The sequence below is a fragment of the Callionymus lyra genome, chromosome 5 (assembly GCF_982586985.1).
Source record: "Callionymus lyra chromosome 5, fCalLyr1.hap1.1, whole genome shotgun sequence".
Lineage (NCBI taxonomy): Eukaryota > Metazoa > Chordata > Actinopteri > Syngnathiformes > Callionymidae > Callionymus > Callionymus lyra.
Window position 1 is genome coordinate 36,546,177 of NC_141822.1, and position 17,268 is coordinate 36,563,444.

The 17,268-nt window shown below is 39.2% G+C and overlaps 1 protein-coding gene across 1 annotated transcript; it reads right to left on the reverse strand.

Annotated features, from left to right (window-relative positions):
* Window positions 1–14: 14 nt before the first annotated feature.
* Window positions 15–16,986, reverse strand: LOC148080509 (uncharacterized). Its single transcript, XM_087792680.1, has 3 exons — window positions 16,838–16,986; window positions 3,978–4,118; window positions 15–1,124 (listed from the first exon to the last, which is right to left on the reverse strand). Exons 1-3 carry the CDS (start codon window positions 16,905–16,907, stop codon window positions 937–939), a joined length of 399 nt encoding a protein of 132 aa, XP_087648806.1. The 5' UTR covers window positions 16,908–16,986; the 3' UTR covers window positions 15–936.
* Between the last annotated feature and the right edge of the window lie 282 nt (window positions 16,987–17,268).

Here is a 17,268-nt window from a genome sequence, read left to right on the forward strand (position 1 = left end):
GCCTTTAAAATGATAAACCAATCTTTCCAAGTTAATATCAGTGTTGAAGTGTCTTTATTGAATTCAGATGATGCATGCAGTCATATTTCACACAGCAAGCGATTTTCAACTACTGTGTGGTGGGGAAAAAGCTTTTCATTTGATGTGGGCCAAATTAATTACATTGCAGAGAAATTGAATTGTTTTTGAAAAAGCTGTTTCAATATTTTGTGACTGACAGATGTGCAATTAAAATGTTTTTTTTTTGTGTGTTGTATTTTTAATCTCCTGATTAGGTAAATCAATGTACCCGACAAACCTTTGTTTCATTCTTGAACCTCTACCACTGGCTTAAAAACAATGACTTTTTATTGTTTTTATTTGCCTCTTTTTTTCTTTTGGCAAAATTTTAAAATAGGAAAGTGTCGATTGTGATTTTATATATAAATTACTATTTCATTTGTGTCATATGTACTAGAAAAACGTGTTTTATACCAAAACCTAAGAAAAATATTCATAATTTGTGTGGCTAAAAAAATCTTCCTTCAGCTTTATCATGGGTTGGACCTCTGATCCTCTTACTTCAATGTTATCACTGTCAGCATCAGGTTTTCAGGTTTTTTGAAATTTAAGATCCAATATGAACATCACGAGCAGCTCTATGTATGAAACCATTCACCCCAGAAACCGTTGAGCATGGCTAGCTTTGGTGACTAGTCGAACTACGGGAAGTCAGGCAGGTGGTCATATTATTTATGTTGACTCTATATCAGGGTCATCATGACATACAGACGTAGACAACAAAAAAGCTTCAATCATCAGGTGTTGATGTTGGCGTCCCACAGTTCCTTCTTTGTCCAAGCTAAAATGCTTGCTAGCAACAGGAAGCCACTTTAATCCTTAAAAAAAAAAAAAAAAAAAAGTTCCTTCCATATGCAAAGAAGTAAACGTTGACAATCACATCCACATCCTCAGCATCCATAGTCCTGCTAGGGCACAGAAGCAGTGGAATGGCGATGGTCTCCAGGAGGGGGCGATGTTGCACAAGTCAGAGGAGCAGCAGTGGATGCGAACCCCAGGCAGTTCTTGTTGCTGACAATGTCTGGATGTGGCACAACCGCTGGTCAGGACGATTCCCAGAGCAGCTGAGGGGGAGAACATGTTCAGTCAGAGCAGAGTGACGCCCATGGGCTTCAACATGAAAACAGCAGCAAGTGTCTAATGGGGGGGCGGGGGGTCTATGAACGCACATACACCTAACTACATATTGTAAATTGTACCCGTAAACTACTAGGTCCTAAAGTATACGTAAAATCACTATATTTCCCAAGTGTACAATTCTTTAATCTGCTCTTCTCATTCACATTGAGGGGAAATTGGGGGGTGTTGGTGTGGCTTTTCTAACACAGCTTTTTCTTTTTAGCCGCCCTTCTTAGTGAACTCAGTAAAAAAATAAAATATATATATATTTTAAACTTTCTTCAGTCTTGTGCTTGGCCAAGAAAGTGGTGTGTCAGTAATGAGGTAGGCTGGCTGGATGAAGGTGACGGTTTGACAAAGTGTCCATCTCTGGATGTTGTCAGTTGTCCTGAGCATGCACTCTCAACACAGCAAAGAAGAAAAAAGATGCTTCATCAGCTCTTCTGGACCTGCAGACGTCAGGCGAGCGAACAGCTGGAGTGTCTTCGCTTCCCTGCAAATCAGCCAAACTCATTTGACCATCATTGACCTGCTGAGAGCTGGCGTCTCTGACTGAGCAGCACACAATGACTTTGATTTACACACCAAAGTAGCGTTACATAAGCCCCCGCCCCCTCCTAGTCCAGGAGCCACTGAGAACTCAACAGCAGACTGTGGATATCTACATGGAAATGTGATTAAAATTATTGTAGCAGAGTCTGGCAGCTCACAAGAGCAATCTTTCTTTCTCGTGCAGTGATTTATGTCACGGTGGGCTGCTGGTGAGTGATCCAGAGCTTTGATAAATCCACCCAGGGACTAGAAAAAGATTTCAATTGATACATTTTGTGTGTTTGCAGTGGTCCGTCTATGTACTCTTTGATTAACCATGTTTTCCATGGTGTCCCCACCCTTGTCCTCATTAGCTCTCCATCCAGCAAGACTTTTGTTCTGATCATTTGTTCAGAACGCTGTGCTTCACTCCAGACATGGAGAATTTAAATTTAAATTTACAACTGACACATAATGGACAAGATCATGAGCTGGCATGATCTTAGCTAAAGTTATGTTCATTACTGTAAGCCTGCTTTTAAAAGTGGAATTCCTTTAAATGTTTCTGAATCTGTTTTTTCATTTTAGTTGTTTTATTTTCCAATAATTTCATTTTTCCTACACTTCTGAATGCACCATGATAGTGTAATACGCTAGTTTGTGTTTCAGCACATTAAAGACATTAGTTTTATGCATGTGAAACACATAATTCATTCATTGACTATTGCATTATTTAATAAAAAAAATGGTTATGACGAGCATTTACCACATGGCCACATTATCGCTTAATGTTAAACAATACAACAGAAACACAAATTTCACTTTTTAAACCAATATGAAACAAAACCTTCACTGTGTTAACAGTTTACACTTGTATAGATTTTCTTATTAGTAGTTGGATTTAAAAATAGGAGCGATAGCAATGAGCTCAGGTGGAAAGCACAGCTGTGTTGAACTCACTTGCACAACATACAAACAAGAAGAATCTTCACGATTGCCGGGTTAAGATGATAATGATGATCTCGTACTGTGAAAATCTCCTGAAGGTTTGAATTCTTTCTATTTTAACGGTCCAGCTTACAGAGTTAATCACTCAAACAACAACAAACAAACAACTGGAGTGAAAATCTTGATGTGAATAATGAGCAACTTTAACAAGTGCCAAGTTTCAGAAAATGACGAGAGTGAGATTTGAGTTTCATGATGTTTTTATTTGGTCAATTTATCTGATTTTATAAGACCGATGTCCTCACCTCCATGACAGCTATAGCATCATAAACCAGTCATCTTTGGTTGATGGTTAAAATAGGATGAATAAATTCTTAATTTCTCCAAAAGTATTTAATTTTTATATCGTAACTTGGGATCCTTTTTTGTATTTGTATGTATGAGTCACAGCTGTATAGTATTTAATTATTATTTAATACGTTTTAATCATCAATTTCTCCATAATTCTACATTCAAATGTTATGAAATGTTATCATTTCAAATATTTATGGATCACAATGTAAATTTTAATTAATTTGAAACAATCAATAGATATGGCAAAATTAATGAACAAAAGATTAAACAGTATTTTAAACAGTAGAGTGCTTATCTTCCTCTTCTTAGTTTATTTTTATTCAAACACAAATGATAAATACAGATAATAAAGACAAAATAAAATAAATGAATAAAACATCCAAATAAACTTATGATGATGTCTCTACCTGTGAGCAGTGATGCTGTGAAGAAAGATAGACCTGGCTTATATTGCTTTTGATTGGTTAATATTGTGTGGTGTATTCTGTGTTACGCAATAAAGGACCAAAGTGTATTATCATTAAAAAAATTAATAAATATAGAACGTTAACTAGATAATATAAGTGTGAGAACCGTCAGGCGAATGGTGTGTTAATGGCTCATATGTCACACCCAAAGCGTCAGAGTTGGCAGCCATCCTTTCATTATACATTGAAGTTACTGTAACTTTAACCTTAGGATTAGTGAGTAATTGGGTCTGAGTAATGTTAGCGAACGGTAGCAAAGAGTAGTGTGACTAATTGAGTCACAGTATATATATATATTAGTTTCATCTTTGAGAATAGCTCCTAGGTCAGAACCATGGTTACAGATTAAACCCTAAATCATAACTAGAGTGGTTAGTTTGATGTTTAAGTTTGGATCCAGAAATGTTTATAAACAATTTTGCCTACAATCAGTGTTTCCAGTCATCATGGTGGTAGATTTAGATGTGAAAACATCTAAGCGGTCAGGTTTGCACTCACTGCTCTCTGTCTTGATGCAGAAGCGGTGTTTGAAGCCCTTGTGTGAGTGGGCGCAGGTGATGACCTCGGGGTTGGAGCAGCCCACGTCCACATACCTCTGGCCCTGGATGATGTTGCAGCCATAGCACTGCAGACCCTGGACTGAGACACACACAAGAAACTGTCAATGTTTGGACTCCAGCGAAGCACTTAAATGTTACCCTCCAATCAGAAAACCAAAGCATTATGAGCATCTTCACAATTTTCAACCTTTGTGGAATTTATTAGAAAACTTATCAGGAAGGGAATTTCAAGTAAGTTTCAGTCTGGAGGGGGGCTTTAATAATCCATTGTGAAATGGTGAATATAGCCAATACTGTGATGTGGACGTTACTTAACACAGAGCCCGTTTTCTCAATGAGGGCATCTGGATAGAGAAATAAAAGGAACAATATGCAGCTGCACAACTAAAAGACAGAGCTCCAAGTTTGTGTAAACTTACCTTTACCCTGCCCAAGCATGTATTAGAAGTACATTGGAAACGGAAAACATGTGGATGCAGCCAAGCAAGGGCAGGAGTATTGCAGATAGTCAAGTATTTGTTAATGATGGGCACAAGACCTGGAATAAGCAAGCTGTTTCCTAACCCCTGTTTTCCTGGACCTTCTCCACTCCAGGACATCCTTAATAAACAGCTGTGTTGCATATGTGTTATTGGCCTGCGTTTGTATCCATGTGGCTAGAACATGCTATAAACAACAATGTTTCATCACAAACACACTTGTGTCAAAGATTAAAGGTTTAACTGAACCTATATGGTTCTTCAAGTGAACTATCCTGCTATTTATTTTTAACTCAACAAATATATTCTTGAATGCTAAGAGGTCTTCATTTTAACTCTTCCTCACATTTACTCTTTCTGGTATTCATTCTTTCTTACATTAACTCCTTGCTTCGACTCATCACGTTCACTCTTCATCATATTCACTCTTCATCACATTCACTCATCACCATGTTCACTCTTTATATCATTACTCGTAATCATGATCAGTTTTCCTCAAGTTAACTCATCACGTTCACCCTTAAAAATGTCTCATTATCATATTCACAGTCTATAATGTCAACTATTCATCATTCACCAAATAGTGGTAATCATTTTCACTCTTCATCATTTTCACTCTTCATCAGGTTGACTCATGATAACGTTCACTCTTCCTTCCATTTACTCTTCATCACAGTGATAAGTCAATGTGATGAAGAGTAAATGGGCTCTGTGTTTCCCTAATCCTTGAAACTCTACATTGGCTGCCAGTTTCTTTCAAAAGCATCTTTGAAATGCCTGTTCTTAATTTCAGAAATATACATGGTCCTCCTGACATCAGTGATCTAATCCAGCCTTACACTAGTGCACGAGCTTCTAGACCAGAAGTGTCCTAAAACTTTTTAACTGTGTATTTTGTTGTTTAAGCGCTTTGTGACCCTGGTCAATTCAGTATCCAATATCCTTTAAAAAATAATTCACGTTTATGATTTTCTTGGTTTGTTTTAACATCAGTTCAGTTTTGATAGATGGCATCAAGTTAGCTTAATTTTCATTTCAATTTCACTTTCATTTCAATTTAATTAAATCAATGTAACTTTTTGCGGAACAGGTCTTAGGTTGGTCATATGGGTCCAGAAATATCTGTGCCAAACTTCGATGAAGACGAAGCCAGAGGTACCCTAACACAAGAGGGAAACAGGGGTGCTCAATTAGATAGAATACTATGTCCTCTCGGTGGTTCCCAGCGGCCGTCATGGAGCCTGGTATAGTCTTATATAGGGGATCTATTGGAACGCTCAACTGTTTTGCCAAGTTGCAATCCGAAAAGTTCTCCTCCGCTCCAGAGTCCGACAAGGTGGTTACAGGGACTCTCACATCCTTGTAGCACAGGGAAACAGACACCTGGAAACACTGAGGGATTGCAGTTGATACATGAGTTTACCACTATCCTCCCAGAAAGCGACAAGCTGGATCTTTTACTTGGACAGGTCAAGAACTCTTATCTCTCCAATGAAGGCTGGGAGCGAGTCATACAGTTCAGGTTGGTTACTCCACACTGCTGCACCCCATTTTCTCCCAGTCAAAAGACCAACAATAAATGCTATTTTGGACCTCTATGAAGAATAGGTATCTGGAAACAGCTCAAAAATCAAGGAGCACTGAATCAAAAAAAGCCGACAACTACCAAGGTGCTCCGAGTAGCGTTCAGGAACTGGGACAGATGGCTCATGAGAAAAAAAAACCGAGCTAGCTGCATGGGTCTCAACTATAGGCCTGCTAACCGTAGTAGCTACTGGTGGAGAGCTGATTGAGCTAAACAAGTAGAAATATCTGAAATGCTAGAGGTAAGCACCTAAATCTGGTTGTACAGAGCAACATTTATCTCCATAAGCATACGTATCATCTCTGCTCTTGCTCCAAGAGGTCACCTTGGTTAGTCATAGCTCGTCTAAGGTTAACTAGGCGGCTATCCTGACTGTCACCTGAGGAATTGCTTGCTGGGTTCATTTTGGCCAGTCTGTACTGTTACGGAAATCAGAGACCCAGGCACAAGCAAAACATCGAGACAATTTCTGGTGTAATAAAAACAATATTTATTGTAAACAAACATAAGGATGTCAGGAATAGGCGGAACACTAATAATGCTAAAGTTAACAAACAATAAACACAACTAAGCTAATGCAGAAAACGAAACCCAAACTGCCTAAAAGAACTGAAGAACTACAGGATAACATTAGAACAAAAGCAATATAACTAAAACTAGGAATGGGCAACACTAAGGGAACTTAACTCGGTGAGCAGAGGAAAAGGAAGCAAAAGCTAGAATGGACGGCAGATGCAGAGGAAGAAGAGGAATGGTGGGGGATTCAGAAGACAGGAACACAGTCTTGGAGCAGGAACCATGGAGTCTTGCAGCAGGGGACACAGAGTCTTGAAGCAGGAGCAACAAGTCAGGTCTGTGTTACGGACTGGCAAGGAGTAGTCGCTGGCAGTCTTCTTTTGTAGGAGAGTGTTGATTGCTTGAGTGCTTGAGTGCCTGCACCTGCCGTCACCACGCCCAGGTATTTGAAGCTGCTAACCCTCTCTACTTCAGGCTCTTGGATATACAGTACAGTGGCTGGTGATGCCTCCTCCCCTCCCTCCTGTCCATTATAATCTCCTTTGTCTTGTCCTTGTTGAGGGTGTGGTTGTTGTCCTCCCACCATGCCACCTCCTTCCTCAAGGCCGCCTCCTCCCCCACCAGGATGATGTTGTCCTTGTGGGACGCGACACAGTCATGGGGGAACAGGGTGTCAATGACATCAGGCTATGTGCCTCAGATTTTTAAAGTTGCAGTAATCAAACGTCTGCTTAAAAACCCACTCTTGATCCAGAGGTTCTCACTAACTATAGGCCTATCTCTAATCTTGTCTTCATTTCAAAGATTCTGGAGAAAGTGGTAACAAGTCAGCTCTGTGATTATCTCCATGACAATGATCATTTTGAGGTGTTTCAGTCTGGTTTTAGGGAACACCTCAGCACAGAGACCGCCCTGGTAAAATTTAGTAACGACCTGCTGATGGCATCTGATCAGGGCCATATTTCAGTTCTTGTTTTTCTAGATCTCAGTGCTGCAATTGACACTGTTGACCACCAAATTCTTCTACAGAGGCTAGAAAACCATATAGGCATACTGTACGTGGAACTGCTCTAAACTGGTTTACCTGTCGGATAGAACGCACTATATACATGTCAACCACTTCTCATCGACACGCCCTAAGGTCAGCTATAGTGTCCCACAAGGTTCTGTTCTTAGTCCAATACTATTCACAATCTATATGCTCCCACTAGGGGACTTGATCAGAAGAACTCTATAAACTTTCACTGTTATGCTGATGACACCCAACTGTAATTGTCAATGAAGCCAGATGAAAGAAATCAGCTAACACACCTACAGTCTTGTATTACAGATATCAATCCTGGATGACCAAAAACTTCCTTTTACTGAACTTGTAAAAAACTAAGGTTCTACTAGTTGGTCCACAACATCTCAGACAATCTTTAACTAATGATCTAGCTTTACATAATGGACTTGCTCCTGCTACTAGCACCACTGTAAATAATCTGGGTGTCTAATTTGACATGGATTTATCATTTAACTCACACATAAAGAAATCTCACGGACTGTCTACTTTCAACATTTAAAAAGTGAGGCACTTTTGGATGCTGCTGAGAAACTCATCCATGCTTTTGTTACCTCCAGGCTGGACTACTGTAACTCTCTTCTGTCAGGATGTTCTAAGAAGTCTCTCAGAACTCTTTAGCTCATTCAGAACTCGGCTTGTGTCCTGACTAGTACTAAGAGGCTGTCCTCTTCACATTGGCTTCCAGTAGAATTTAGAACACAGTTTAAAATCCTTCTCTTAACCTATAAAGCCTTATATGGTCTAGCACCAACATACATTAAAGATCTAATCCAAATTTATCAACCCTCTAAGACCTTACGATCCTTAAACTCAGATCTATTAGTTATACCAGAAATCTCTAAATGTAGATTTGGAGCCAGGGCCTTCAGTTTTCAAGCCCCTCTGCTCTGGAACCAACTACGACAGACACCCTCTCTTTGTTTAAAAACAATCTTAAAACCTTACTTTTCCATAAAGCCTACAATTAGCCTTTCTGTTTATTTTAGCTGCTATAGGCTTAGAATTCTGGAGGAGTTTTAGACACCGAGCTCTGTTTATCCTTCTTTTCTGCATCACATTCATCACCTGTGCAGTTTAAACCCACATTATTTAATTCTCTACCAGAGCCCCAGGGCTCCTCCTCCAGAGCTGCTGCTGATCCAGGATATCCACCACGTCATCGGATCCAGAGTTCGCTCCAGCACCTCCATGGACTCTTCTATACTCTCCTCTTTTCTCTCACTGTATCCTCCCTCACTCTTCTCTCAGTCCATCCGTCTTCCCCCCATCCTTCCACCCAGCTTGTCATAGCAGGAGGCCGTCAACAATGAGTCTGGTTCTGCTCGAGGTTTCTCTTTTCCTCACCACAGCTACCTGCACAGTGATTTGCTGATTGTTGAATTGCTGGGATCTGTTTTTCCTTTCTCCACTATAGTCTTACTTCAACTGTAAAGTGTCTTGAGATAACTTTGTTATGATAAGACGCTTTAAATAAAATTGAGTTGAATTGAATTCTTCATCACACTCACTAATCCTTAAATTTAGTCTTCCTCATGTTCACTCTTCATCGCTAATTGGTCTGGAAACACCAATTTCCGCGGAAATGGTCGGTGGATGATTGATTCAGGACCTGGTTAAATCCAGGCAAACCTGTAGAGGCATTTACCAGCGTGTGCAAAAAAGCTTCAAACTGCCCAATGCGCCTTAATCTGGCTGGATTAAAAAAACAGTTGTTCAAAAATGATTATTATGTTATATTTACACTTCATCATGCACCGCCATGTCTATGTCAGACTGAAGCACCCTTCATACCATACACGTACTATACAGTATAAAGGTATCACACTGTAATAACGAAACTGAGAGAATCACTGACTTTTGCGCAGACCATTAGGATGAGACATGCCAAATTTACGCCTGCACTCAGGGGAATCTTAAAACAAAGCTTCAAATAGCTCTTTCAGGTGCTCAAACTATGCTAGGTCAGGATGCAACCTAAACATCTGACTGAAAAAATTATCCCAGGATGTATGAACATGTAAACACTTTTTAATGTAAATACAGCAGTGGTGGGCCATCAGGGCATGCAAAGCCTTCTCTGATGGCCTAAGAAAATCTGAATTTAAGACTTATTTTAATTATAATATTTGTAAATGTATTACTATTTTTTCCATGAATAGCTACTTAATAAATAATTCCAAATGGTCACCTCCTTTCATAGCTTCCTTTGGTCACACTGCTTCCAAACATGAATGATAGTTTGCCGGGAGAAGCCTTCACTGTCAGTTCTGCGGGCCCTGAAGCATAACATTGATGTTGATTTGCAGCTAAAAGGTGTCTTAGGTCAGTCTGTCAAACTGAGCCTGAGAAACCTTGGTGTTGTATTTGACAAACACATATCTTTAGTACAACACTGCAAAATACTGACCAAAAACTTGTTGCCATGGAAACCACACAGACTGTAGATTGGAGTGATATATTTAGTGATGCATTGATGTTGTGCTCATTTGATAATGCTATAAACGTCCTATTGACCTATAACAGTACATGGTCAGATCAAGAGGTTTGTATATTACCTTTAAGTAGTTATTGAGAGGTGGATTCATTCAAACGAGCGCCTATCTATGAAATGCACGACCCGCCACAAATTTATTATTTTGCTTATACTATTGTTATATCATAATCTGAAACATATATCCCCAGTGTTGTAAACAAAACACCGGAATTTCTTTGCGGTGGCAACTTCTTCTGTCAGACCTGTCAGACTTATTTTTTCGAACATTTCACAACTTTCAAATATGAAAAATAGACAAATGCTTTCAATTTGTGTATGTAAAAGTATCTTCATCTGGACATGAAATTAGTTTAAAGTGCCACGAAAAAGGCGATTTAAAAGCATGAAATGAGATTTGCTGATACCTGCAGAAACCTTGTATTCAACAACCAAAATAGGTTTATCCTGCAGTGGATTGAAGTCTGCTCTCATCTTTTGTCACATAGATAACTCTCTTAGAGTCTAAGTCTAAACAGAACAAATCCTTCAGAGCTTAACTGGATTTTCCATCACTTCAGACCCCTGACACACCTGTATGTGACCTGATAAGTCCTGCAGACACAAGATGGAAGATCAGCTTTAGTTGAAACCAATCCTTCCTTTTTATTTGTGCAGCCCTACAGACGACAGCATTGCTGCCTGTGTGCTCTTAAATGGCCCACAAAAGCTCTAATGGAGCTTTCACAAGAGAACTAATCCCAGGCAAATGCTCTTAACAAAAATCAGTGTAGAAATCTGCTTGAGTCGCTGTAAAGCCTCAATGGGACAGAAAACACATGGAAGTCTTTAGGGATATTTCATATTACCCAGCTAGTCCTCTCATAAATACATGTTGTTAGATGAAAAATCACTGCTCGTTTACATCTTGCAAACAACCAGGTTGAACAGTTTTGCCAGATGTCGTATTGTTGCTGAACTCATGCACTCATGAGAGGCTGATGAGCATTTGTCAGCACAATGAGGTTGATTGAAGAGACATCAGTGCTCGACTGTGTAAAGCTCTTTAGTATGGTATGAAGATGTTTTTTTTTAATCTGCAGATTGATGTGACTGTAGACACAAGCAAGTATAAGAGTCAGTGTTATTTTCTACCTATTCAGTGTGACAGCATTTGGTTTTTATAATGACCAAAGATTTAATGTTCACCTTTTTTTTTTTAAATGGTAAATATTTATATTAAAATGTACCAATCTACGCTACGGTAAAACACTACATTTAGCTTAGGAAAGTGCTAATGGATATGTAGAAAACACAATATTTGCATCTACTGCTTTTTTAGGGATAACATATTTCTGTCTTCACTCTTGTATCAAACTAACATGCTCAGACGTTACGACCCTGCAGATTAAGGTGTATTGTGCAGTTAGAAGCCAAGTAGATTAATAGGACTCATTCTTCTTCCTCCTGCTCTATTTATTTATTTTGAGCTGCGTATTTTTAGATCATCCATCAAAGAAAACATACATGCAATGAAAAATGCATGCTTTTAAAAGAAAAGTAAAAACAACAAGTCATAAAACATTGACGGCCGTACAAGAGAACTATGAAAGCGACTAACATGTGCTCGCCGACTTGGTCGACCTCTGGCAAAATCAGCGCAAGCCTGCAGCTTGAACTTCGAATCCCCCCCTCTGACCTTTTGTCTCCAAAGTAAGACATGAAACACTGACATGACATGAAGAGACACATGCTGAGGTGAAACATTTAGAGTGCACAAACCCAAAAATGACACTAAATGTATATTATATTAGACTTTAGACTTTCTTTTATTGTCATTGCACAGAAAACACAGCAGTCACACGGGCAATGAAATTGCATTGCTTGGCAACCGTTAAAAAACACAGCAGAGAGATGTATATATAAAAAGTATAAATATAAATATTAATAAGTTAACAATAGTGCTAATATGTTGTAAATAGAATAAATACATAATATTTTTCATTTTTCACCTTTCTCATCTGTCTCAGGAAGTTCAGGCGCTGCTGGGTTTTCTTCACTAGGGAGGTGGTGTGAAGGGTCCAGCTGAGGTCCTCTGTGATGTGCACCCCCAGGAACTTGGTGCTGCTGACGACCTCCACCGTTGTGCCGTTGATGCGGAGTGGTGCGTGGCTGGGTCGGGATCTTCTGAAGTCGATGATGATTTCTTTGGTCTTGTCGACGTTCAGAAGCAGGTTGTTCACCTCACACCAGTCCACCAGGTGTTGCACCTCCTCTCTGTAGGCCAGTTCGTTTCCATCCTAACTGAGGCCCATGACTGTTGTGTCATCTGCATATTTCAGGATTTGGTTGGTATTGTACCTGGGACGACAGTCGTGGGTCATCAGGGTGAACAGCGGGCTCAAGACACAGCCCTGTGGGGAGCCGGTGCTCACAGAGATGACTCTTGAGGTGTTGTTGCCCACATGGACAGACTGGGTTCTGTTGGTAATGAAGTCCAGCAGCCAGTTGCACAACGGGGTGTTGAGGCCCAAAGGGCCCAGTTTGCATACCAGGTTCTGGGGGACACTGGTGTTGAATGCTGAGCTGAAGTCCAGCAACAGCATTCGCACGTGGGTGTTCTTGTCATCCAAGTGCCAAGTTGACCAAGTGACTGATGGTCTTGATGCCCTGCCACAGTTGTCTAGTGTTGCTAGGGTCATGGAAAAAACCTTGGATCTTCTGACTGTAGGCCCGTTTTGCTATCTTGATGACCTGGTTCAGATTGGCCCTCGCTGATCTGAGAGCCTCAGCATCACCTGATTTAAAGGCAGCATTACATTCCCTCAGACTCATGCGCACCTCTTTAGTCATCCATGGTTTCTGGTTGGCCCGTGTGACTATTGTCTTTGTTATTGTGATCTCTTCCATGCACTACTGAATGTAACCGGTCACTGAAGCAGCTCCTCCACAACTGTGTGTTGATCGTCTGTTGCAGCCTCTCTGAACATCTCCCACAGTGCATTCAAAACAGTCCGCAGGGCAGACATAGCTCCCTCTGGCCACACTCTCACCTTCTTCACAGCAGGTTTTTCTCTGGTGAGCAGGGGCTGGTTTGCTTGAATTAGCATAACGGAGAGATGGTCTGAGGAGCCGAGGTGTGGGCGAGGGGCTGCTCTGAAGGCCTTCAATATACAGCTCTCAAAACTTAAGAGACCGCTGCAAAATGACCAGGTTCTCTGATTTTACTACTTATAAATATGTGTTTGAGTGAAATGAACATTTTTGACTACTGACAACATTTCTGCCACATTCCAAATAAAAATATTGTCATTTAGGGCATTTATTTGCAGAAAATGAAAAATGGTCAAAATAAAAAAATAAGACCTTAATAATGCGAAGAAACAAGATGATATTCATTTTAAAAACACAATACTAATGTTTTAAATTACGAAGAGATCAGAAATCAATATTTGGTGTGACAACCCTGATTTTTAATCATAGCTGTCATGCGTCTTGACGAGCGCTAAAGTTGTGTTGAAAGAAAACTTGCCTCCTTCTGCTCTGACAATGTTCCCCAAATCTGAAGATTGTTTCTTCCAGCAGGACAGTGCTCCATGCCACACAGCTAGGTCAATCAAGGAGTGGATGAAGGACCACCAGATCAAAACCCTTTCATGGCCAGCCCAATCTTCAGAACTGAACCCCATTAAAAACCTCTAGAATGTGATCAAGAGGAAGATGGATGGTCACAAGCCATCAAACAAAGCTGAGCTACTTGAATTCTTCCAGGAGTGGAATAAAGTCACCCAATAACAATGTGAAAGACTGGTGGAGAGCATGCCATGACGCATGACAGCTGTGATTAAAAATCAGGGTTTTCCCACCTTAGTTAAACCATTAGTATTGTGTTGTTTTAAAATGGTTATGAACTTGTTTTCTTCGCTTTGTTTGAGGTCTGAAAACATTTCACCTTATTTGTTATTTTGACCATTTGTCATTTTCTGCAAATAAATGCATTAAATGACAATATTTTTATTTGTAATGTGGCAGAAATGTTGTCAGTAATTTAGAGAATGAAACGAAAATGTTCATTTTACTCAAACACATACCTATAAGTAGTAAAATCAGAGAAACAAATAATCTTACAGCGGTCTCTTAATTTTTTCCAGAGCTGTATGTAGATTTATGTGTAACCTTGTTGCTATAGAAACATTCATTTATTAAGTTATAATATTTTCATTCCACTGTGACTAAATTTGTACAACATAATAAAATCAGGATTTACATAAAATATAATATATAATGAATATATATTAATTATTTAAAAGTTATGTCAAAATTGTACATTTGTGAATTTAAAAACATTTTCTTTTACTTTTTAGCAATAAAACTATATTTTGTATTTTTCTTATAGAATAAAGTTACTAATTTATAATTGTAGAGCACTTTTCCAGACCAGGGTCACAAAGCACTTAAACAAATAAAACAATACCCAATAAAATATATGCTTAAAAGGTCAAGACACCACTGAGACAAACATTGATCTGTTTTTTATTTCTACTTCTTTTGTAAAAAATGCAATTTAATGATTTACAAGGACATTTAAAGATATTTTCAAACTTGCATATTTGGAAGAAAAAGCCTAATCATGATAAAAATAAAAAAAATCAATGGAAACATGTCTTTCGTTTATATGTTAGAGAGCCATTAGGCGAGCATCAGTATAAAAACAGTGGCTCGTCTGCACAAGGACTCAGAGATGATTGAGACTAAAACAGTCCCGTGACACTCTCAATTAAGTGGATGAATACTTTTAAAATTCCAATAATAATTATAAGCATGTCTCACTATTATCAGACAATTCCTAGGAGACCACTTTACCTCCCGCCTGGTTTGTAGTCCAGTATAGAGATGACCCAAACGCTTCGTATGAATTGATGCCTTAACAACGCTGTAATCGGCTTTTTTTTCATTGTTCAGAGAAGGTTACATTGCAAGCCTGCTCACGTCAATAGTTATGACTCTATTGGGAAATTTAGCAGCTCGTGTGGATATGATGTATCATCTGGGGGGCCAGATGAACTCTGGGGTGCAGTTATATGTGAAACAAAAGTCAGGAATATCAGTGTCTCTGTGCTCATTATCTTGCTGTTGTAGAATGTACTGTATCTGTCAATCAACTGATTTTCCACACTATGGATCTTCTGTTGCCGACACGATGCGTGACCCACATGTTTTGGAACACATTTGAGTTAGCCTATTGGTTAGTATTTAACAGGGGCTAATTTATGTGCTTTGCCCGTTTGAAGAAATGGCAAATGTTTGTATTTGAAATGTCAGATTCACTTCACAGGTCCAATGGCTTGCCTGAACCTGAATAATGTCATAAATAATAAGTGAAAATCCAAGGGGTTTATAGCAAAGCACAATTTTATTGGTGGAATCATAGCAAAAGGCTAGCAAGTGAAAGTTGTATCATTTCATCCATGACATGCATAACTAATCACACAGAGACAATAATGGCCCCCCTCCTCCACTTTCACTTTTTTTGCCCATACTTCCAATACTTTGACAGTGTTACAAGGGCTGCCTGGCAGTAAGTAACAGCAATGAAGCTATTCCAACCTCAAGTGCCCTTTTTGGGGATTTGAAAGACTTGCAACTATTTCAAAAGTCAAAATTGTCAGTTAAAAATTGTTTACATTACATTCAAATAAATCTAAATTGCAGTTGAAAATTGTTTTAGAATGGTTTGATTACAGTTGGAAATGTTTAAGTGTAGTTAATAATTCCATTATCATACATGTATGATGTATATAAAATAAATTATTTGTATAAAATGTATAAATATAAAGCATTATTATGTCATAGTGGGCTTTGCTCCTCATGCAGCAGTGGAGAACACCCGATGTTCATACAACGAGTCCCTTGGAGGTGGAGACTCTGATATTGATGGAGCAGCATGACAAACCTCAATGATGGTCCAATCACAGCAGAGTGGGTGTGGTTATGATATATTAAATTGTAGCTCCCGAAAAACAAAGCGTTTTCCATTGGGGTTGAATCGATTTTCTTATGTAAATATCTTCATTAAAAGAGAGTTTTGTACAAACAGACACATACTGATGAGTACAATAGAGGTCCAAGAGACACTCAAAACAACATATTAGTTTTAGGGACAAGATGATAATTAAAAAATCAATTAGACCAGAGACTCGTTCAAAAGATAGAAGGTAGTATGATGAGTACCAAAACATGACTCAACCTAACAATTAAAAGAGTGTTAAAATGCCTTTTAAGATGCCACATGAATTTAAAAAAACAAACAACATTTAAGTAACCTTGTGAAGGACGAGGACATGCATAGGCTTTGATCAGAATTTCCAATATTCTTTTCAACTTGAGAAGTAATGTAGGTGTTTTTTTTGCATGTTGAAATAAGGCTTGTTGTTCCTTTAATCTCATCATGTTTATCGTAACTATTTCTCTCCTGCACAGCTCGCAGGAGTGTCAGTCACTCAGCTCGACCCACGTGATCATTGTAACTAACAAGAGGTTCGACGCTGTAAAGAACCGTTTTATATCAGTCCAGCAGAAAACATCTGAAGGTGTTTTTAAATAAATTTGTTTGACCTGCTCTTGGAGTAATTGTGATTAAAACGATCAAATATAAGTAAACTTCTGGACGTGTCCAACTGACCTTGTGTCCAGCAAAGCGCCCAAACCAGAACAAATCCAAAGCCGTAGAGCAGCCAGGTGTGTAACGTCATGGATGCAACACAATGGTGATGGTCAGTGGTCGGCAAGAACACCTTCCTGAGATCTCATGAATATTCCAGAGAGAAAAACTCAGCCCGACTTTCCACTAAAGCTGAGCAGCCTGAATGAACGCTGTGTGTGTGTGTGTGTGTGTGTGTGTGTGTGTGTGTGTGTGTGTGTGTGTGTGTGTGTGTGTGTGTGTGTCAAGAGGGAGAGAGAGGTAGCCACTCAGAACTGGATGTGGGGGAGGAACACAAACGAGTAAAAAGACGCAGATAAATGAATCCTTCGTGCTATGTATGCAGGCAGTTGGTTGTTTCTTTTCATCCTTTAGTCATTGATTTATTTCCGGCATTATATTCATCCTGCCAT

Coding starts and splice junctions, on each gene's coding strand:
- LOC148080509 (XM_087792680.1), bottom strand. CDS start 16,907: ATGACGTTACACACCTGGCTGCTCTACGGCTTTGGATTTGTTCTGGTT. Junction 4,119..16,837: donor GGCGCTTTGCTGGACACAAG/GTCAGTTGGACA, acceptor TGTGTGTCTCAG/TCCAGGGTCTGCAGTGCTAT. Junction 1,125..3,977: donor CTGCATCAAGACAGAGAGCA/GTGAGTGCAAAC, acceptor TCTCCCCCTCAG/CTGCTCTGGGAATCGTCCTG.